The 22,731-nt window shown below is 31.1% G+C and overlaps 3 protein-coding genes across 3 annotated transcripts; 2 read left to right on the forward strand and 1 right to left on the reverse strand.

The window, feature by feature from the left end:
• Positions 1-1,642: 1,642 nt before the first annotated feature.
• On the forward strand, positions 1,643-3,254 carry LOC106352538 (GRF1-interacting factor 2). Its single transcript, XM_013792151.3, has 5 exons — positions 1,643-1,904; positions 2,248-2,324; positions 2,392-2,500; positions 2,578-2,863; positions 2,980-3,254. The coding sequence occupies exons 1-5, from the start codon at positions 1,827-1,829 to the stop codon at positions 3,039-3,041; spliced, it is 612 nt and encodes a 203-aa protein (XP_013647605.2). The 5' UTR covers positions 1,643-1,826; the 3' UTR covers positions 3,042-3,254.
• Positions 3,255-11,612: 8,358 nt separating this feature from the next.
• Positions 11,613-13,600, reverse strand: LOC106381821 (cytochrome P450 78A6). Its single transcript, XM_013821756.3, has 2 exons — positions 12,510-13,600; positions 11,613-12,422 (listed from the first exon to the last, which is right to left on the reverse strand). Exons 1-2 carry the CDS (start codon positions 13,500-13,502, stop codon positions 11,796-11,798), a joined length of 1,620 nt encoding a protein of 539 aa, XP_013677210.2. The 5' UTR covers positions 13,503-13,600; the 3' UTR covers positions 11,613-11,795.
• Positions 13,601-21,733: 8,133 nt separating this feature from the next.
• Positions 21,734-22,694, forward strand: LOC106352537 (DNA-directed RNA polymerase III subunit RPC10-like). Its single transcript, XM_013792150.3, has 3 exons — positions 21,734-21,867; positions 21,975-22,065; positions 22,329-22,694. Exons 1-3 carry the CDS (start codon positions 21,772-21,774, stop codon positions 22,451-22,453), a joined length of 312 nt encoding a protein of 103 aa, XP_013647604.1. The 5' UTR covers positions 21,734-21,771; the 3' UTR covers positions 22,454-22,694.
• Positions 22,695-22,731: the final 37 nt, after the last annotated feature.

Consider the following 22,731-nt stretch of genomic DNA (forward strand, 5'->3'; position numbering starts at 1 on the left):
TAGTTGGAATCCTACTCTATGATTTTATTTTCCATTAATTTTTTTTTGCATGTTTAGTGTGTTCTTGTATATGTATTACAAATAAAAATGTCAGACTAGACAAAACAAAGAGATGATACAAATGGTCGAAGGACCTAACTGTTTACTCAGACAGTTTGCTTCCGAGTTTACTACTTACATTTTTAGTAACGAAGTTAGATATTCATACGTATAAATAATAGAGCCGGCTCAGATTGTGTTTCTTATTTTGAAAAAAGACCTAACGTGTCAATAAGATTTTATAAAGCGCATATATAATGCCTTCAAATTATATTGTGCATGTACAAATACGTAACTCTACTTGCACCACACGGCACTGTGTTCGCCCTTCCTCTCTCACGTTTCTTTTCGCCTCGTAACAGAAATTATAACTTGGAGCATATAATAAAATACCTCAAATAATATTAAAATTTTAAAAATGTTCTTCAGAATCCTTAGTTGTCTGTATTCTGTAGAAACTAAACATAATACGTGTTAGAATTGCATTGACATTGACCAAACTAAACCGGGGGTTTACCTCGAAATAGGTCTAGATATCCAAACTAGTTTTAGGTACCATTTACTAAATCAAAGAAAGAAGACATAAACCCCTTTTTAAAAAAAAAAATACAGCCAATTGCGAAGATAAACTTTGTAAAATATGAGAGATACACCCGTGCCACACACCTCTTTATTACCTCGGTCCGCCCCTGGTTGTACCTACTTCCAAAATAGGTGTAAATATCCAATCGAGTTTTAGGTACCATTTACTAAATCAAAGAAAAGAAGAAATAAAAAAATTGAGCCAAAGAAAAATTGACGCAAACCATATGATCATCGGGTGTGATTTTGAAATTATAATTTTCTAAACCAGCATACACGAACTGAAACACGACTGTATATATATACTACTTACTCATACACTCTAAAAATATTACAGCTATCGTCACCTCACCTCTTTTCTTTCACTTCACCTAGCAAATGAAACACGGAAGCAACACGAACACGAATATGAAGAAGACAGATGAGAAGACTTGGAAGGAGAAGAAGAAGAAGAGTATGTCGTCAATGGTTTTCTTATTATACTCGATGATTGTGGTTACATTCGCAGGATTATTTCTATCTTATTGGGTTTACAAATACCATCCCACAAATTCTAATCTTTGGATGGTTCCTGTGGGACTCATCTTCCTCGTCACTCCTGCCTTCCTCTCTATCTCCGTTTTGGTCTCCGATCTGTGCGACGACGACGGTGACGGCGTGAATCATGACCTAAACCAAATCACAATTCACGATCGTGATGTAAAACTAAACGCTTGACTTTTTCTTTAACTGTTGTTAATAATTTGGAATTAAATGATATATTATCAATTAATATCAACTAGAATATTTATGTATGTTTTTAAGGTTTTTTTTTTTTGTGATCAACATATGTTTTTTAAGGTTTAAGCGAATATAAATTACCAGCCTTTTCCGACAAACCAGTTCATACTTGTGCCGTTGTTAGCTGGGTCAGCATGCAGAAGCAAATGCAATTTGTTCAGTAACCCATGGGCCTTAGAGGTTGAATCTCAAGGCCCAGAATGAACTAAGAAGAAAGCCTTTTGAATCGGCCAGAGGGTCTTGCTATGAAAAAGGAAAGTGGAGACATTTTTGGTAATAAAAATCGCAGGAGGAGCCCCTTCTCTCTAGAGGAATCCAAGTGAAGGATAATCTTTATATTAATAATAATCGCTGAAGAGTCATTTCGTTTGCGCTTGATCTCGAGGGTTTTTGGGGGAAAGCTAGGGTTTTTGGTTTAATCAGCGATGCAGCAGCCTCCGCAAATGTTTCCGATGGCTCCTTCGATGCCGCCAACTAACATCACCACCGAACAGATCCAAAAGGTTTCTTCTTTCTTCACTTCCCTCTCTCTCTCTCTGTCTTTAATTGAGTTAATAGGGTTTTACTGTCTTTAATTGAGTTAGTTAAATCAATTGTCTTCTTGTGATTCGAGTCAATTACTTTGTCTGAAAGTATCCATCTTTGGAGCTTTCTTCGTCAAATTATTACTCAGATAGGAGGAATCTCAAAAGGGTATTTACAAAAGCTGGGTCTTCCCTTGGTGCTTTGATATGATTATTGAACTTAGAATTAGATTTTGGACATTGATGAGGTTAGATGCCTTGTGGGTTTTGTTGTTGTGTTTTTATTATACTTCATCTCTCCTTTGTCTATTCTTAAATTTAGTACCTTGAGGAGAACAAGAAGCTGATAATGGCAATCATGGAAAATCAGAATCTTGGCAAACTTGCAGAGTGTGCACAGTAAGTCTCTCTCTCTTTTGTATCTCTTTCTTCAACAGTAATGGAAACTGAGAGTTAATACTTGCAGGTACCAAGCTCTTCTCCAGAAGAACTTAATGTACCTCGCGGCTATTGCTGATGCTCAACCTCCTCCATCTACAGCTGGAGCTACACCACCACCAGCTATGGCTTCCCAGGTTCGTTGTCTTTGATAAAAGTCAATTGGAATCATCATTAACATAGTAATATCTGATTACTTTACTGCTGCTGTTAGATGGGGGCACCGCATCCTGGGATGCAACCGCCGAGCTACTTTATGCAACACCCACAAGCTTCAGGGATGGCTCAACAAGCACCACCCGCTGGTATCTTCCCTCCGAGAGGTCCTTTGCAGTTTGGTAGCCCACACCAGCTTCAGGATCCGCAACAGCAGCATATGCATCAACAGGCTATGCAAGGACACATGGGGATGCGACCAATGGGTATCAACAGCAACAATGGGATGCAGCATCAGATGCAACAGCAACCAGAAACCTCTCTTGGAGGAAGCGCTGCAAACGGTAACCCTTTGCGTTTATGACAATACTATCATTGAATGGATTGGTTATTTATCTTTCTTATTATGTTGTAGCTTCATGTAGTTTCCTCACATAATCGTTTCTTTCTTGACTGACAGTGGGGATTAGAGGGGGAAAGCAAGATGGAGCAGATGGACAAGGAAAAGATGATGGCAAATGAAAAGATCCAAAGAAGCTTTGTTGTGTTGTTTATAACTAGGAGGACTTGTGCTTTCTTATGAGACGACTCAAAAATGTCTTTTGCATTAGTTAATTTTCTTGAGTTACAACAGAATATAGACTGTGGACTAGTTCCACAGTCCGTGTTGTAATGGTATTTGTATTATCTAGTACAAGTTCGGATGTGGTTTAGAATACATTATTCATTGTTCTTCTTGTGCTGATAAGTCATTGATTTTCATGCCGCATGCCGACGAATTCCTGAATCCTGATGGCTAATGGGATTCATGACCGGAGCAACAGCTGGGGCTAAGCTTTGGACTTTCACCATTCTTTGTTAGAGACAGTTTCTGGAGTAATCACCAGAGGCTTTTTACAAGATACTCATTAAGATCGTATCTAAGTTATGATGAGTGTGAAATTAGCTCCAAATTGATGTTAATATTACAATATGGTAATTTGAACACTTAAATAATTCCTAGTTTGCAAATTTTGTTTTTTGAAATGTTATTTTGTCAAACATTCGCCATTGGAGAATCGTTGATATTGTCGAGTAAAATATATTTGATTTAAAATACACATGAAGACACATCCAAACTATTTTTTTCTCAAAAAATAGTAGCTGAAAGAAACAAATAAAATATTTTCGTCTTGCTCGAGTTCACACATTATAAATACCTCATTTGTTAATCGTACTTATAATTATATCACGTACATAATCGGTAAACTGGTAGTTTTGTTTCTTTAAAAGATGTTTTCAACTTTTCCTTCTAATAATTCTGCTTTATTCAAGAATCGGCCAGAAAAATTAGAAAACATAGACTAAGATAAGAATGGAACAACGAAAAGTCTCCTTTTCAACTCATATATTAACAAAGAAATCGGCATGTGGTAGTGAGTGAGGTGGTTGAAGATCCGGTCTCTTCAGGACGTTGAATCATGGGTTCATTTCCGCTCCAGACAAAAAATTATGACCATATGTGGCCATTTAACTTCTGGACTTTCATCTGAGTCACTGCGTGTTTTATTACAAGTTGTTTAGGGGGAAGAATAATGCCAAGAAGCCTGCTAGCTCAACCCTGATCAAGATTAGCCGGACAAGATGCAAATAAAAAAAGATATTAACAAGGAAACTGCAACAAAAAAAATAGCGGTCTAACTTAGATCTTTGATAGTGTACATATGCTTCAATCCTTTACATATGACATTCAAATTTAATATCTTATGAAAAATTGTTTTTTCAAAATACATAAATAATACTGATATAGAGATTCAAAGATACGAAACAAAAGCCAAGAAAAAGGGAATCGAAAATGTGTAAATCTAGCTACTCTTAAGAAGCCATGCATGATAAGACTCAATGACATAACTGAACTTAATAGTAACTTTGCAAGCAATTAACTTTGAAAGCAATTAGCGAAGGAGTTAATAGTATCTGGTGATCAAGGCAATAACATGTTAGGGGGGATGAAGCCTGGTCCGAGAATACTCTATATACATATTATATATGATTGATCACTTGTATCAACATATATATGTATGTGTGTATATAATATCCTCGGTCCAGACAACATTCCCCTCAACTGAAATAGCTTAACTCTCATGATAATAGTCACAATATTTAGCAGATTCTCAAATTTTGTTCTAGAGAGAGAAAAAAGAGGATGGAGGGAGAGATAGATAGGTGGGTGAATGGTGATGATGGTGTTATGATGAGGGAATGATGAGTGGCGGAGGAAGAGGCCTTTTAATAAGACACAACAGAAACAGGTCGTCATTCCTAAACCCTAGCTTTCAAAAAGGAAATATTATAAATATCAAAGCAGTAAATGCATATATTTATGAATATACACACGTTTTACTACGCAAAAGAAAATTTACTTTTGCTTCAGTAAACCGATTCTGATTAATATAACTAATTGATGGACTAGCGTAATATCTTCCTGATTCTGATTATGTTTGCAAAATTAAAAATCATTGTAACGACAAAATTTCATAGCTGAGTAAACTATTTTCTTATTTATTTTTCTGAATTTACTGTTTTCCCTAGATTAATCCCTAGTTTATTTAAATTCGACTAGTATTTATAAAAATTGTGAAAGCATAAACTGTATCTTCTTAAAGGTGTTACTAAGAATTTGAATTTTATAAATATGTGTGTGTTATGGTAAGTGCTAGCTGGTTTATCGTGTAATTATTCGATATTTAAAAACTGGAATTAATGTCTCTAAAATGTTTTACATGCGCGTAGTTAATTAAGAGGCATAATCTAAGTTAAGTTTTAGAATTGAATTGCGAAATATAAATGTATACGTGCATATATATAGGCGATATTGTATATTGAATTGCGAAGTAAAGAAGGCAAGGTAAGTTAGTCAGAAGAGTAGTTGGGTAATTGAGAATGACCAGTTAGGAAACCAAATATTTACAATTTAATTTGCATCACTTTATAGGTACCCTACCAACTTCATTAATTGTTAACATTTTGAAATTTTGAAATATAAAACCATTAGTTTTAAATAAGTGTTAGTTTGAATTAAGTATGGTTTAATTATATGTGCAATACAATAAGTAGAATTAGGTTTAAGCTAGTTGGACGTATTCGGGGAGTTGTTTACTACATGAAGACATGTTGTTGTTTCTATATGGCGTGGGTATTTTTCAGTAAAATATCATTATATCCTCCAATTTGATTAGTTTATCAGTACCATCTAAACCATATATATCCATGTGCTAATTAACATCCTTTATGCATTTAGCCATCTTGTGAAGAGTGAATTAAATTAACTATCTAACAATTAAGCGTAAATATAATGATCAATGCCAAACGGAGAAGACGATGTGGATATCATATATATATTATATCCTGATTAACAGTGAAGACTATATGCTTTGGTTGCTCCGTTGATCAGGATTTGGACGTTCTTCTTTTCGTTACTCTCGGCTCATTTGCGTCATTGATATTCTAATAAGAAATATTTATTTATGTAGTGACGGTTCATATCAATACGCACACGAAATATTCGACCAGTCTGCGATTGCTCATGTATCAATTGATCAATAAAATTTAATGGTCATGCACTCATGATTAAGAAAAATCCAATGGAATATTTCAACAATACTTGGTTCAGATTTTTTTATTGTTGTTATAGAAAAAATTATAGTCCTTAGCCGAAGTTTTTTTCTTAGTCATGAAATATTTTTTTTATTGTTGTTATAGAAAAAATTATAGTCCTTACCCGAAGTTTATTGCTATTCAAGCCATATATACGTTCTGAGACGTATTATATTTAGTAGGAGTATTTATTTCAACAGAGAATACAGGTCTGGCTACGACTTTATCTATGTAGCATTGTAATTAGGAACGTAATAAATATAAAGGGCAGTCATGTTTTGAGGCATGTTTGTCTCGTAGCTCTTCACCAGCTATATGAGTCTATAATGGCATTCATTTAATAATTTTATATCCAGTGCTGGCACTAAAGTTCATTGTGTTAACAAAAAAGTTCATTTAGGAAAACATCAGGATTAGACCCTCGCTGTGCATTTTTGGCTAATATATAATCTACAGTTGATTTGCATCTATATTCTTTCAAATGATTTCCCTCACCAAAAAACTAACGACCCGTATGAGGTTTAAAAGTTTAAATCAAGAGAACAAAATATTTTGAATAGTAAATTAATTTTGTAATAAACAAATAACACTTGGTTCTAATAATATTTTTTCTTCTTCTTTGTTTAATGTGAATATATAAGAGGAAAAAGATGATCCTGCTTGAAATTTAAAGAACAATATAAATAGCTTTTTTTTGGTCGACAATAAAAATAGCTTTGCTATTGGCAGTGCCGTACGAAGGGTTTTAGGGGCCTAAGGCAAGTTTTAAAAATAAATTTATATATAACTATAAAAAAATAATTTTCTAATACGATATATAATCTTCGCAAAATACATAAGTTTATTACGTAAATATGCTATGTTATGGTCTATAAGAAAAAAGTATATGGATTTAGAAATTGAGTTATTCTATTCTCGTGGAAATTTTTTTTTTAGAAATAAATTTAAGCAAATAAACTAGAAATTATTTTAAATTTTGAGACTCTAGAAAACGTAATATTATTCATGGACCTAAAGCGAATGTCTTTTTCAATACACTGTAGGCACGCTTCTGGCTATTGGCAATTTATATAGTAGCATATAGAATCGCTATGTATATTTCACGTCACGGGAAATTGTATTCTGATTTGACTTTTCGAGACCTCTTATAAATCTGACTGAACAAGTTTGACCAACAGTTGTAAACTCACAAAAGTTTTTAATTCCGAATAGTTTGTGGTAGCATAATAGCATACAGATTTTTTTTTTCTTTCGAAAGCATACAAAATAAGTTTTTCTTTGTTTTTTTGTTTTTGTTTTGAAGGGGGAGAAGTTGTTTGTTTGAGAAAGACAAAAGAAGTCACTACTGTATTCTTCATGCTCAATGTCAATTTGTAAGCTAGTACAAATGAGAATATTGCAATGACTTAATGAAACATTTGGTTAAAACTATTTCATTTTTGCATTAACTAGTCTAATTAACATGAGACTATTGTAATTTGCATGCTAACTAGCATGAACAAATTAATTAACATGCAAACTATAATCATCCTACTATATAAAAGGAGCTATTTTGGAGGCTTCTAAAGTATGCCACATAGACAGAAAATTCTTGGCCAATCAATCTACCAGCTCATCTCAGACTGGACTGATATCCATGTCAATTACGAAGCCCAAACAATTTATTTAAATCTCAGTCAATACTGAAGTCAGCCCAATATCCGTTTACGGTATATGATACCAAGAAACTAAGAAGCTCATTCTATTTTATGAAATTACATGCTTTTGTTTAGTCTTTCGCCACAGTGATCGGAGGCGTGTTGAATCACAAAGCTTCTCACGCATCCCATTATTATGCTATTTCAATTGAGGTTCTTAGTGTTGTTCTAACTTATATTTAAAAATAAATTTTATTAAATGTTATAGATTTTACTATTATCTAAATAAAATTTAATATAGATTTGATATATATTATATCAAATTGTATAAAACTAATAAAAATGATATAAAATTGTATAATTATCAAACATTTGGCCTAAACAATATTTTTAAAATTTTATAGATATATAAGAAACTAAATATCATACGATTAGATATTTAGATTTTTAAAAATTGCCTATTTTTAAAAGCTTTAGTAATACAAATTGTATAATTATATAAAAAATAATAATATTACTAAATCTAGAATGTTATATATGAATATATATTTATTTTATAGATGATGCATAAGATATTACCAACATTAAATAAAATTATCCGTCTCATGTTTATTTTTTTAATTGTAGAGATGACATGTAGCAAAATGCCCAAAATGACCCTAATACCTTAGATATATAGAAAATATAAAAAATTTGAAATATAATACAATAATTATTTGTAGATAACTGGTACGTTTAACTTTATGGGACAAGGAGACGTCTAATTTCAGGGAGTTAAATCGCATATTTACCAGGAAAAACCAAATCGTAATCATTACAAGTATCATTCTACGGTTACATGAAGGTAATAAACTAAACATAAAGTTTATGTCAAACTAAATGCTTACAAATATTTCACTTTTTTAGGGAAACTATCACTCACAACCACACCTGAATCGCGCTTCTACTTTGACAACGATATTAATATCATGCAACGCTTCCAAAAGAGGAATAAATTGCTATCCTAAGCCTCATAGCAAACGACACCAGTCAACTTTTTAAAAATTTACGTTACAGCTTTCTACGTCAATTAAATAGGCACACTCAAATACTATTTTCTCTTACGAATATTAAATTCATCAACATAATTTATTATTCAAACTTACTTTAGTTAATAAAAAAAAGTGATCACCGCTTCCAACGTCTTCGCATTATAAAAGAAACAAAACTTAACTTACACTTTCAGAAACTTTAAAACTTCCAATTTTAATTAAACTGTTCTTTAATTAAACATGTAATCCGCGCGAAGCGCGGACACGGGCTCTAGTTAATCTAATTTGCACTCTTTTATTAGTTTATGTGATGCATTCTCGGTATAAAATAGTTTTTTACTGTTTCCCATATCATAACTATTTTATACCGAGAATGCATCACATAAACTAATAAAAGAGTGCAAATTAGATTAATGATTATAGTTTGCATGTTAATTAATTTGTTCATGCTAGTATATTCTCTTTTATTAGTTTATGTGATGCATTCTCGGTCCATTATAGTTTGCATGTTAATTAATTTGTTCATGCTATTTCACATACGATGGTTATTATGTTTAGCATTATGATATGGGAAATAGTTATGGTAATTTTTTTGGTTAAAATTCTTCTATGTGAAATTTGAAAGCAAGGGAATAAACGATAATAGCAAGACGCTCAAATGTAATAAAGAGCATAACTTATTTCTAATTAGACGTATAGGGAGATTATGAAAAAAAAATGGGTTTTATCCTATTTCAGTTGGGGATGAACCAGTCGACAAAAAATATTGGGAATGAACCAGATCGACCTACCAACTGCTGATTCGTAGATGAAACCATTGATGGTGAGGGTACAAAATCGGTGTTACCGAAACACTTGAGAGAGTCAGTAGAGAAACGATTCGCAATAGAAGATGTTCAAAGTTCAAAGAGATACTTTTTTTTTTCTAAAGCGAAATTATTAACATTTAACAACATGAATTTCACAACACCCTTAAACAAACAAAAAATCACGCAAAACCAATAGGGTGAGTCTCGAACGATTCGAAGTTCAATGAATCATTCATTCCCACTACTTGGTTGAAAGTTTAATTTGAACAATACTGTACGTTAAAATTTCATACAAATTGTATTCTTAGAGCATGATTAACTCGGGTTTTTAGGATGAGGTTTTTAGCGGAAGTTAAAAAACTGTTTCTTAACTTTTAACTGAAAAAACTAATAACCGGTTCTTAAATAAATAAAGACTTTAAGAACCAGTTCTTAAATAAATAAGGACTTAAAGAACCGGTTCTTAACTTTTTTAGTTAAAAGTTAAGAAACAGTTCCTTAACTTCCGCTAAAAACCCCACTCTAAGAACTCCGGGTTAATCATAATCTTAGTAATATTTTTTTGACTGATTTTTCATTATTATAATAATTTTTAAACCAAAATCATGTAATTTCCAAAATGTTAGATATGTAAAACAAACTGATGTAAGAACACTAACGCATTGGTCAGCAACAAAAAATAATGGTTGACGTTCATAAGTGATAAGTCCATAACACAAGTTGATGACATCACCACTATCGAACAGTCAGAAACCAGTCATAAACACTAACTGAATTGAACACTCGACGATGACACCTATTATATTAATAGGTATAATTCACGAGCACAGCTCAACCAGATGCTTTGTTTCATTAAATAAAATCGTCATGTCTCTTGACTGATAAGAAATTTCCTAGCAAATTAATGATGTCTAGGCGATTCGGAGTAGGATTTAATTAAATATGAAGAAGTTAACTGATAAGCTAACTCGTTCCACACGCAAAGTATAGTATACTTTATTTTAGCTAAGTGGAATGATTCCTAGGATGATATTTTAAGAATAGCAGACTTAAGTTGTGATTTTACATAAACCACTAATTAATACCAACTACAAAGACTCGGGAGAGACGCGGTCTTATGGAGAGCAGGTGATGATGACTATAAGGTTACCTTTTCAACTACAAAGACTTGGGAGCAGATTCACTTGCGGAAGGAAACAGTGAGATGGATAAAGTAGTGTGGTTCACGCAATGAGTGCCTCGATTTTCTTTCATCACATGGTTTGCAATCAAGAATAGATTATCTACGAGAGACAGGATGCGCTCATGGGGAATGATTCAAGGTTGTATGTTTTGTGGAGAAGTGGATGAGACAAGGGATCACTTGTTCTTCGCATGTCCATATTCCTTTACGGTTTGGCATGAGTTGGCAAATCACATTATTGGTTCTCAGCTTGATCCGGACTGGCAGATCACGCTAGAGCGCATGGAGGTGCTGCAGGGCGGAACGTTGGATACTATTCTAATCAAGATGCTGTTTCAAACGACTATATATCACATTTGGAGAGAACGGAATGCAAAGAGGCACCACACTAGTTGGCTGACTTCAGACGCTATGTGTAAGGTAATAGACAAAGCGATGCGGAACCGAATCTCATCCTTTAAGTATCGAGCAGGGCATAAGCTGGAAGAGTTAATGCAAAGATGGTTTTTCCACACTGGGTAATCTTGATTATTTTTTTTGCTTTCTTTTCTCTTATAGGTTACACATAACATAATTTATTAGTCCATGACAGCCTTCGTATTCTTTTGTAAATGATTTTTCCTAAAAAATGAATAAATTTAAAATTTCATCAAAAAAAAATACCAACGATAAACAAAAAAGTTTCTGTACTGGTTCATCACCGATAAACACACATGATTTGATTTGAAGTCCAAATAGGGTTAATAATTAACAACAATAGACTACTATATACGCATCATTATTACGTAAATACTAAATACACATGCAGCATATGGTATTTTATTTCAGATAATACAAGTGCAGAATATATTCTATTCAAGCACTAAAATATGGGCGAATCTATATACTTCGCTATACATATATTTGTTTTTCGAGTTTTATTTAATATACATGATTTTTAATGTCCCATAATTTTTTGAAGCATTGACCAAGCCAAAAGCTTATGTTGTCTTACGCCTGGGGCGTACGTCAACGACGAGAGGACAAGCCATCTCGCACGACAGCCTCAAAACCTCTGATAGATCAGGAGGGTTAGCGTTGACACTTGGAAGCCACTCAAACTCATGCAAGAGCGTCGCAACCCAAAACGTCACGGTCGTAAGTCCCAAGTTCTTTCCCGGACAAACTCTCTTACCCGACCCGAACGGTGCCAACCGCAGATCCGACCCAAAAACAGAGAATTCAGCTTCACCTTCTTTAGCCACGAACCTCTCAGGCTTAAACTCCAAAGGATTCTCCCACACATGCGGGTCACGTGCTATAGCCCACATGTTGACCATCGCGGTTGTCCCAGCCGGCACGTGATATCCGTCTACGGTGGTGTCTGCTATTGAGAGACGTGCCCAAGAGAGAAGTGGGCCCGGTGGATGCAGCCTCAAGACTTCTTTAATCATAGCTGTTAGATACGTGAGAGATGGAAGGTCAGACTCGTCAACGGCTCTGGATCTGCCAACTACTCGGTCAAGCTCTTCGTGGACCGTTGATTGAATTTTAGGATGCATCACGATCCTCGCTAGCACCCACTCCATCAAAACAGCCACTGTGTCCGTGCCCCTAAAAATCATTTCCTAACAGGACCAAATATTTGAAACATTAATGTTCATTAATCTCGATTTCTGTATATTTTTAATAATATTGAAACCAGTTATACTTACCCAAAGAACAGCAACCATATCAGATTCTGATAATTTTTCGGAACCTTGAAGAGAATGTAACACGTCCAGAAAATTACACGCAGCAGTCCGGTGTTCATGGATGATTCGGCTCAATAACTGATTTACTTTCGGTACAAGCTGAGAGCACCTAAAGCGGATTTGCTGGAAGTCTAGACCAGCTAACCAAGGAAGATGGTCGGTCCAATTCAGCGTACCGAGAAGATCGTACCCTTCTTCAACCAGACCCTTCAAGTATTCCGATTCCACGTTGTTATTAGTCTCTAATTCGTACTCTTTCCCGAAAACTAAACCCATCATGTTGCATAGCGACGCCGTTTTGAGCAAGTCACGCACTCCAAACACGTTTCCAGTGTTACTTGTAAACGCATTCACCATCCGAGTCGCGATCACTCGCCTCTGCTCCTCCGAGCGTTTGATTTGTTTCGGGTTGAAAAGATGGTTCGAACCTAACCGACGTAGCATGCGCCAGTAAGTACCATTTGGAGCAAATCCCATGGCTCGGTTAAACATCAAACCGTAAGCGGTCTCGTCAACAGGCCGGTCAGCAAAAACCGAACTGTTCAATATTTCCTTTGCCACTTCAGGATGACACGTCACTATCACCTTAGTATCACCGATACTAAACGCCATGAGCCGTTTGGCGTTATTCATCGCAGCCACATCCGCTATGCGCTGATGAGCCACATGGCTTGACCTTAGGCTCATGCTTCCCACGAGGGGAAAGCCTCTTGGACCAGGAATAACATTCTTGTTTTTTCGGTTAAAGTAGGGAGTAAACCGACGAGTGAAGAAGTATCTTCCCCAAGCCGGTCCACCCGGTACAGACCAAAATACGATGCTTAAGGTAAACCAACTGATGGCTATGGCGACAAGAAAATAAACAAAATGGTCTTGCATGAAAAGATTAAATTTTGATGCAAGAGCAAAGACCCACAAATTTTCTACCTCGGTTCCCATCTTCAGGGAAAACATTATGGATAAACGGTTCTCTTTAAGTTTTTTTTTTGTGATATTTTCCGTTTTGGGGGTTGTGATTTAAGTTTGGGTCGTTGTGAAGCTTTAAATAGACGTGCGAAATGTGAAGATCTTAGCCAATGGCAAATCAAGAGACTACTTTAAACTTAAAGAATATTTATCAGTCCAAAGTTTCTTTTTCATATACATTTTAAATTTTATTATTTCAAAGTTATTTGTTGGTGCTCAAACGGGTATATGCTAACAAACCAATATGCGCTCGTTGTGATCTATATGCATATGTCATGTTATGTTTGGTATCACTCAAATTACTACGATATTTTAATCTAAATAAATATTAAGTGTTGAAGATTATACTCACATCTGTCCTAATTAAACAATTGTCAAACAACAGTATTATCATCTAATGGTCCGCTTTTTAATGTATTATAACTCATGTTTTAAGACTACTCCTGTTTTAATATTGACTAATGAGTAGTATCCTATTTCGGTATTTCCTATAATTTTGTGAGGAAACGCATACGTAGACAATCTGTATATATTACTCCATGTGTTTATATATCCTGCTTTGTATATGGTAATGTCTAATAAAAGTGAGTATATATGCATCTTAATAAAGTAAATTGCATATCTAAACATAGTGCTCAATTAACAAAAAGATATATAAACATTAATGAAAATGTATACGTAATCATTTACAAAAAAAACGTATACGTAATTACTATTATTTCAAAGATGCCATTTCTGATGAGACTCCTCCTTACAAGCTGGGAACCTACGACTTTTCGCATGCAAGTTGCTCTGACCTTTCCTTTTATAGTCAACGACCTTTCCTTTTAATTATCTCTTTTATATATAGTTTAGAACACTAGCTTATATAGATTTTCTTAGAATAAATCGTTAATCTATCAAAACCATAATATAGTAACTAGCTTATATATGAGGCCAACTCTGAATTTTAATGGGTTTGATCAGAACTTTTAGTATTAATTACGTTTATGTTACAAGAATCTTTCTTTTGCTTAGAAACATTAACTAATTAGTAACTTTACACATATTACAGAGGTATCAGCATATAAATTACTAAACTCAGTGGTCACAAAGCACGTTGGTGGCGGACTAATCATAAGTGCATGATGAGTATAATGTTTATATACAGTAGAATTTCTATAAATTAATACTCGATAAATTAATAATCTCTATAAATTAATAAATTTTGTCGTTCCAATTTGGGCTGGTTCAAAATTTGACATAAATCGATAAAATAATAAAATAATATTTTTTTAGAAAATTCTATGTAAATACATGGTCCCATTAAATTTATAAATTAATAATTTATATCTATACATATTTTATATAAGTAAGAACTATTATAATATTGTTTGTTTTATATTCACAATGAAATTATCTTTATATTTTTTTAACACTTAATATATTTTTGGTGAAATCTAGTAATATTATATCTAAAAATAAATTTATAATCTATGCAATATATATTAAATACACTAAATAATATAATTAAATTAATATAAATACACTTTTTTTTATCTTACAATAAATATTTATTTAAAATAAGAATTAATAAGGAAACTTCTGTAAATTAATATCTCTACAAATTAATAAAATTTTAAAGTCCCAACATTATTAATTTATAGAGGTTTTACTGTACATTTTTATAATGTTTATATTAGTGTGTGATGTAATAAAATACTTGATTATATAGTAAAGATCCAATTTTACTATTTTAAGTCTTGAGGAAAAAAAATCCAAGTTTTGTGATTGGAGCACTTCATATTATTCGGTTGCATGCAATAGAATCATATCTTCTGTTGGATTTGGATTATATTCGAGATTGTAAGTGTCACTCACAGTTGATGTCACGCAAAATAGTATGAAACATATCTAATTACTGATGCTATAATATATATAGTTTCGCTGTTATACAAAACTTCTTCACTAACTTATATCGACATGTGTGAATTGTGACATGCATATTAATCAAATCCATCTTATATATTAAAATAGAAGTCATGACTTCTTTAATTTGTGATATTTTTAATTTGGACCATCACTTAAAAATCTTACTAAATGTATTTTATTAAGATAAATAATACATAAAAATTTTAAAATACTTTAATCATAATATCTTTTAATATATTTTAATTTTAATAGTATAGATATATTTATTTTAAAATTCTAACAAATCTGTTTTAAAAGATTTTTAAAAGATCTTTATTTTCGAAATTATATTTAAATATTTTCACTAATTTTGAAATTTGTTTGAAATATTATTATACATTAATATATTAAGTTATCGTTTATAAAATGAAAAAAAATCTATAATATTTTTTATATTATATAATCATAATCAGTCATATTAAGAGAAATTATTATATTGAGCTAAATATAATAAAATTGTACTAAATTTATAAATTTATGAATTTTATTTTCGTAAGTATAAAATAATTATGTTCAAAAATAAAATCTAATATGTTGGTAAGATGGGTTAACATTAGCAAACTATATAATACATGTATAAAAATTAACATGTATTTATGTAAAGCTAATAATATAAAATACTTATAACTACTTTAATCATATATTATATTTTAAAAAATCTAATTAATCTGTGTAAAAATATTTTAACAATAACTTAATGTATTTTAAGTTATCGTTTATAAAATGAAAAATAATAAATTATATCATATTTTATCTACTTTATTGTCATGATCATGTTAAAATACAATTATTATACTTAAATAAATTTGATAAAAGTATATTCAACTGATAAATTTATAAATTTTATTTTCATAAATATAAACTATTTATTTTTAAAATATAATATGATGATAGAATGACTTAAAATTAGCAAACTATATAATATATGTCTAAAAATTAATATATGTTAGACTTTTGTATATACAATAATATATTATATAAAATGAATAAGCATAAAAAATATTAGTATAAAGAAATCCGGCTTTGAAAAACGGATCAGAATTTAGCATAAATTAAATACATATAATTTTTCAATATATTTTCTCATGAATATATTAATTTTCTCAATAACTAAATGTAAATACAATATGATAAATATATAATAAGAACTGACAAATATATACGTTGAACAATTGATTAATCATAACATATAAATTATAAAATTATTGTATTTGAAATAGTTATATAAACATTTAAATATATGATTAACATTAAAAATATATACTACTTATGCTCTAAGATAATTTATGTATAGAAAAATGAAAACAAACACCCGCTCGGTTGTGCGAGTCAAAATTTAAAATTTAGTTAAACATGTTAAAACAAGCTAAAGTGATTAATATGCTATAACTTCTTCGTGTCCAACCATAGAAGTAGATAAATATATGATTTGGGTTCATTTTTGTTGGCACGAACTGAGCTTAAATGGCCCAATAAAAAGTATACCGGTAAAGAAGTTTTGTATTACTAATTAAAAAACATTGAGCTTATAATCAAAATTTGGTGGATATAGTGACAAAAACAAAAGCTACTGACGGCAAAATCTAATTTATTAATTTAAAGTCATATTTTTATCTACTATAAAAAAATTATATAAGGTTAATTTTATTAATAGCTTAACATGTATTATTTGTTTCAACCTATAAATTTAAAAATTACCAAAATATATTTATTCCTTCTTCTTTTTTTTTGCGCAACAGTCTAACTACATATAAACAAAATCTTAAACCACATATAAAAATAAAATAGTTAATTTGATGTCTAAGCCTAACACGGATTGAGTTTTTTTTTTCATAAAATGGTTCCCATTTAAAATATATCTTACTGATTTTTGAATATTAATTTTCAACATTGATGTATTATAGTACAGTTATATTATAGACAATAAAATTATTTACTGAGATTATATACTATATAAATTAATATATGTATAATAATACAAAAATATCATATCATAGATATTACAAATGAAAAATCTAAATTTGATAAGCATATTCTATTTTTTTTGTAATCAAGATATTCTTATTCTTAGAAACTAAATAAATTTTAACTTTTGCATACATATCTAATCTATTAATTTTTAAAATTCTATTTTTTCTACTCATAAAAAGTTATTATTTAAATTTTGGACCTATACACTTTCTCATTAATAAATAGTGTATCAGATATTAGATATATAACTACGGAAATTCTGTTACATTAGTACAATTTATTTACCAATTATTCGGTACCTAATCAAAATTTAAGAAATGACATTCAATTTTGACATACAAAAATATCTCTGTAAATACGACATACACAGTATAATATAGTATATCTGAAATCATTTTATCCTATGTTAAGTTTCTTTACATTGTCCATTAACTCGACATATAACCTGTCATTATGAACAAAACATAATCATAAAAAAGTTCTTATATAGTAACTCGATATCTAACCTGCTATTAAGATATGTGATGTAATTAATAACTGGTGCTATAACAAATTTAGTCTAAATAAACCATTGTCCATTTTTTTGGTCTAAATAAATTGTCAAATAACTAGAGCAACTAAACCAAATCGGTTAATTATGAATTTCCTATATTGTAATGAATAATATTATAGTCTATCATGTATGTAATTATTAGATTACCATCACATATTATTTCTAGACAAATATAATCCCTATATTGTTACAAAAAATAATAATAGCAGCAAAATATGGTCAATATTTATAGAGTGTGGTTCCCTATTAATAACAAAATAATAAAAGTAATTAAATAGAAATCCTAACAAATCAATCTATCGATGTTAGATGCGTTCAAATATTCAAGATTTTGAGCAAGAAATATTTAAATTATATTTTGACACATATTTACTGGAAAAAATTCATCATAATATTTATATAAGAAACAAATAATATTTACTACTTAACAAAACAAAATAAGTAGATGAATTACAAACCACACATACTAGATGTGAGAAAGATAGAGTTATGTCCGACTTGTGGATATGGTGATTATGCAACTCAATCCAATAAAAACTAAAAAGAATTAAATCAGAATAGTTTTTCTAAAACTACCATGTTCAGTTATGAAAAAACACTTCTACAACATTCACTCATGATAATTTGTTGTTTTCGATTTCTCTAGTAATACTAATTTATTATAACATATAACAGCTAAAAGTTCATTATTTAGTGAGTTGGGGTTCATTGTTAGTAAATAAGTTGGAATTAAAACCCCAAAATAAAAGGTATAATTGTAATAAACAAATGGAATCAAACAAAATTATAGTATCACGTAATGAAAGCGGCGGTTTGATGATGACGGAAATCATTTTATAGAGCTGATACAATAGAACAATGTATGAAACTCCAGCTCGTAGTTCTGTTCATTGTTCAATAGAAACTATTAGATTAAATCATACATGTTCAACTATTTTATAAACTTCATGACAAAATTTTAAAATATTTCTTCTAACATATAAAATCATGTAATTTATAAAAAAGATTAATACAATCAAAATATCATACAATGCTGTTTAGAATAAATTGGTTTCCACCAAAAAATTTATACTCTGACATGTTTTAAATTAGAAAATAGGAAAAAATTAGTAGTTGTTTCAAGAAAATAAGATAATCATAAAATTGGCTTTTCGAGCTTTACTCAATGTAAAATAATAAATAGTACTTTTAGAATCAATATTTCAAACATTTGTTTTTTACAAATGCATAAAATAACTGAAACATTTAATCTTTTTTGAGATATCGAAGATCATCAACAATTTTTCCAGCAACTTTAGTTTTGACAAGCTCATCTCGTTGAAGCTACAATCACATGTCTAATCAAAAGAATTTGATAAGCAATAGAAACATTCTGATTACATTTGACACTTGCAACAAATTTGATAACTTTGCTACGTCTCATAGATAAACTAGATAAAGTCGTTTGCAACATTCTTAGTTAAATTCAGAATGCAAATCATTTAAATTGATATTTGAAGAGTTGCAATGTTCTGACAATTCTAATACTTGATAATAAAAACCGTAGTTTTTAAATCCTGAAAAGAAAAAAAATGGTAAGCTGTTGAAACCGAAGCTTTATTTAAAAAAATTAAAAATCTGTTGATTCTTAAAATATCCGAAAAACTATAATAATCATAAGGTTATTCTTTTAATTTTAGAATCTTCGAATAAACTATTGTGATTTCCATCTGGTTGAAAAACATTAACGAAAAATAGTTTGTGCATGTTATTCTGTGTTGACTGTGAACCTATATCTCATGTGCAGGCAAAGGAACGAAGCCTCATTATTGAGCATCAAAAAGGCGTACAACATGTTGTTTGGGATTACGAAAACACCCCGATCCAGCATGGCATGACTGCTGCGGCGGCTATAAGGCACATCACCGATGCGTTAAAGATGATCAACATCAGTGGGCCTCTCAAGTTCTTTGTCTACGTCGCAAGTACCTCAGTCTCCAGAATCCATCCCAACCACGACAACTTCTTCAGACAGAGGCATGAATCCCCCGATGATGAGTATCCTCAATTTCATTACCATGTAGTCTATAGTAAATTCAAGCTCTCACTTTATAGTAAGTATCTCTCTTTGGAGTGTTTTCTTCTCATTAACAGCTAAAAGTTAATTATTTAGTGAGTTGGGGTTCATTGTTAGTACATAAGTTGGAATTAAAACCCCAAAATAAAAGGTATAATTGTAATAAACAAATGGGATCAAACAAAATTATAGTATCATGTAATGAAAGCAGCGGTTTGATGATGACAAAAATCATTTTATGGAGCTGATACAATAGAACAATGTATGAAACTCCATCTAGTAGTTTTGATCATTGTTCGACAGAAACTATTATATTAAATCATATCTGTTCAACTATTTTGTAGACTTCATGACAAAATTTTAAAATATATCTTCTAACATATAAAATCATCTAATTTATAAAAAGATTAATACAATTAAAATACCATACAATGCTTAGAATAAAATTGGTTTCCACCAAAAGTTGTATACTCTGACATATTTTAAATTAGAAAATAGGAAAAAACTAGTAGCCGTTTCAAGAAAATAAGATAATCATAAAATTGGCTTTTCGAGCTTTACAAAATGTAAAATAATAAATAATACTCTTAGAATCAATATTTCCAACATTTCTTTTTTTTTTACAAATGCATAAATGACTGAAACATTTAATCTTTTTTGAGATATCGAAGATCATCAACAATTTCCCAGCAATTTTAGTTTTGACAAGCTCATCTCGTTGAAGCTTCAATCACATGTCTAATCAAAAGAATTTGATAAGCAATAGAAACATTCTGATTACATTTGACACTTGCAACAAATTTGATAACTTTGCTACGTCTCATAGATAAACTAGATAAAGTCGTTTGCAACATTCTTAAGTAAAGTCAGAATGCAAATCATTTAAATTGATATCTGAAGAGTTGCAATATTCTGACAATTCTAAGACTTGGTAATGAAAAACCGTAGTTTTTAAATCCTGAAAAGAAAAAAATGGTAAGGTGTTGAAATCGAAGCTTTATAAAAAAAAACTAACAAAATGTTGATTTTGAGAATATCCAAATTTTTTTAATAATCATAAGGTTATTCTTTTAATTTTAGAATCTTCGAATAAACCAAATCTATGTATTTTATATCTATCAAAAATAGAAAAAAAAAACAAACAGGAAATTTGAACTTTATTAATTAATCAAAAACTGAATATAATGCAAACCAAATAATTAACTAATTAAAAGTTTTAAAGATAATAACTAACTAAGATAATTAAAATACAAATAACTTATGATTATCCCAAATCTACGTCGCATTATAAGGTTGTTTATAAAATTTAGAAAAAGAAAATGAGGAGTAATTTCTTAAAAACAACCGTTAGAAAAATGAGGTAGGAATACAAAATTAATAACAGAAAAAAAGACTAAAAAGAGGCTATATACACGTTGGGATTATTATTTTTTTTTTTTGTCATCTGAGGTTTTATTAATAACAACATTTCAAACCCGAACACCGGGGATTACAAGATGGTACATAAGATCCAAAGTCCAAAGACCAAAACAAAGCCGGCAATATTAGATATAAGAACAAAACTTTTTTAAAAAGATGAAAATTTGATGAAAATTGTTATAACATAAAAAAAAAAGAAGTTTTGGGCTCTCTTCCTGTTGGGCCGTAGGGCAGGAGAACACCTAATGTCCTTTCCCTCTCAGCCGTTGCGCTTGATTAGAGAAATAACAGATTTTTGTTTCAGCTAGATGGAGTTCTGTCCAACATGTGGGAACTTGCTGCGTTACGGTCAATCACAGTTCTTCTGCTCGACATGTCCTTATATCGCCCGCATCGAAAGACAGGTTTTATTTATAGTTCCTACTTAAACTAAATCAAAAACCACCCCTTTTTCTTTTCGAGGAAAAAGTCTTTTATCTCTCTCTCTCTCTCTCTGGGGTGCTTTGAACAGGTTGAGATAAAGAAGAAGCAATTGCTGGTTAAGAAATCCATTGACCCTGTTGTGAAGAAAGATGATATCCCAAAAGGACCTGAAACTGAAGGTATTCTTTTGAAACTTTCATTCTAACAATTAGAAACATGGTTTGATCTATCAGTATTCTTAATGAATCGATGATTGGGTGATAGAAAGCGCAAATCAATAAAAATTGGTAGAACACTTGAATTAGTTAGTAAAAATGTGCAGCATTGATCTCTCTTAGTAATGAAAGCGTAATCAGAATGGATCCCATTTATTTTTCACCTTCGATCTTCTTTAATATATACCAATTATTTATTGGATTCATTGTGTGTATTTGTTTGTCAGCGCCATGCCCAAGATGCGGGCACGACAAGGCGTACTTCAAAACAATGCAGATTCGTTCAGCGGATGAGCCAGAATCGAGATTTTATAGATGCGTCAAGTGCGAGCAAACTTGGCGTGAGGAATGATCCCTTTATACTTTTTTTTTCCCAGAGAAAGCTAATCCATCTAAACAATAATTTCGCTCTTTGATTTTTTTTTTGTTGTTGTACCATTTGGCAATTTTCGATAGCTTTCCTTTGTTTTTGGTTTTGGTTTGGGAATGTTTCTGTGTGATTTAAGCAGTTTTGATGTTTGTTTACAGTTTGTTTCTTATCAACCACGATGAAACATTCACCTGAATAAAATCTTATGCAAAAGCTTCACACTCTTTTGGGTTTTGTTCGGACAAAGATCAGTTATGACG

Source organism: Brassica napus, chromosome A9, assembly GCF_020379485.1.
Source record: "Brassica napus cultivar Da-Ae chromosome A9, Da-Ae, whole genome shotgun sequence".
NCBI classification, from domain to species: domain Eukaryota; kingdom Viridiplantae; phylum Streptophyta; class Magnoliopsida; order Brassicales; family Brassicaceae; genus Brassica; species Brassica napus.

Excerpts from the sequence above, each read along its gene's own strand:
- LOC106352538 (XM_013792151.3), top strand. The coding sequence starts at position 1,827 with ATGCAGCAGCCTCCGCAAATGTTTCCGATGGCTCCTTCGATGCCGCCA. Across the intron at positions 1,905-2,247 it reads CCACCGAACAGATCCAAAAG|TACCTTGAGGAGAACAAGAA; the intron begins GTTTCTTCTTTC and ends TCTTAAATTTAG. Across the intron at positions 2,501-2,577 it reads CACCAGCTATGGCTTCCCAG|ATGGGGGCACCGCATCCTGG; the intron begins GTTCGTTGTCTT and ends TGCTGCTGTTAG.
- LOC106381821 (XM_013821756.3), bottom strand. The coding sequence starts at position 13,502 with ATGTTTTCCCTGAAGATGGGAACCGAGGTAGAAAATTTGTGGGTCTTT. Across the intron at positions 12,423-12,509 it reads ATATGGTTGCTGTTCTTTGG|GAAATGATTTTTAGGGGCAC; the intron begins GTAAGTATAACT and ends TGGTCCTGTTAG.
- LOC106352537 (XM_013792150.3), top strand. The coding sequence starts at position 21,772 with ATGGAGTTCTGTCCAACATGTGGGAACTTGCTGCGTTACGGTCAATCA. Across the intron at positions 21,868-21,974 it reads TCGCCCGCATCGAAAGACAG|GTTGAGATAAAGAAGAAGCA; the intron begins GTTTTATTTATA and ends TGCTTTGAACAG. Across the intron at positions 22,066-22,328 it reads AAAAGGACCTGAAACTGAAG|CGCCATGCCCAAGATGCGGG; the intron begins GTATTCTTTTGA and ends TTTGTTTGTCAG.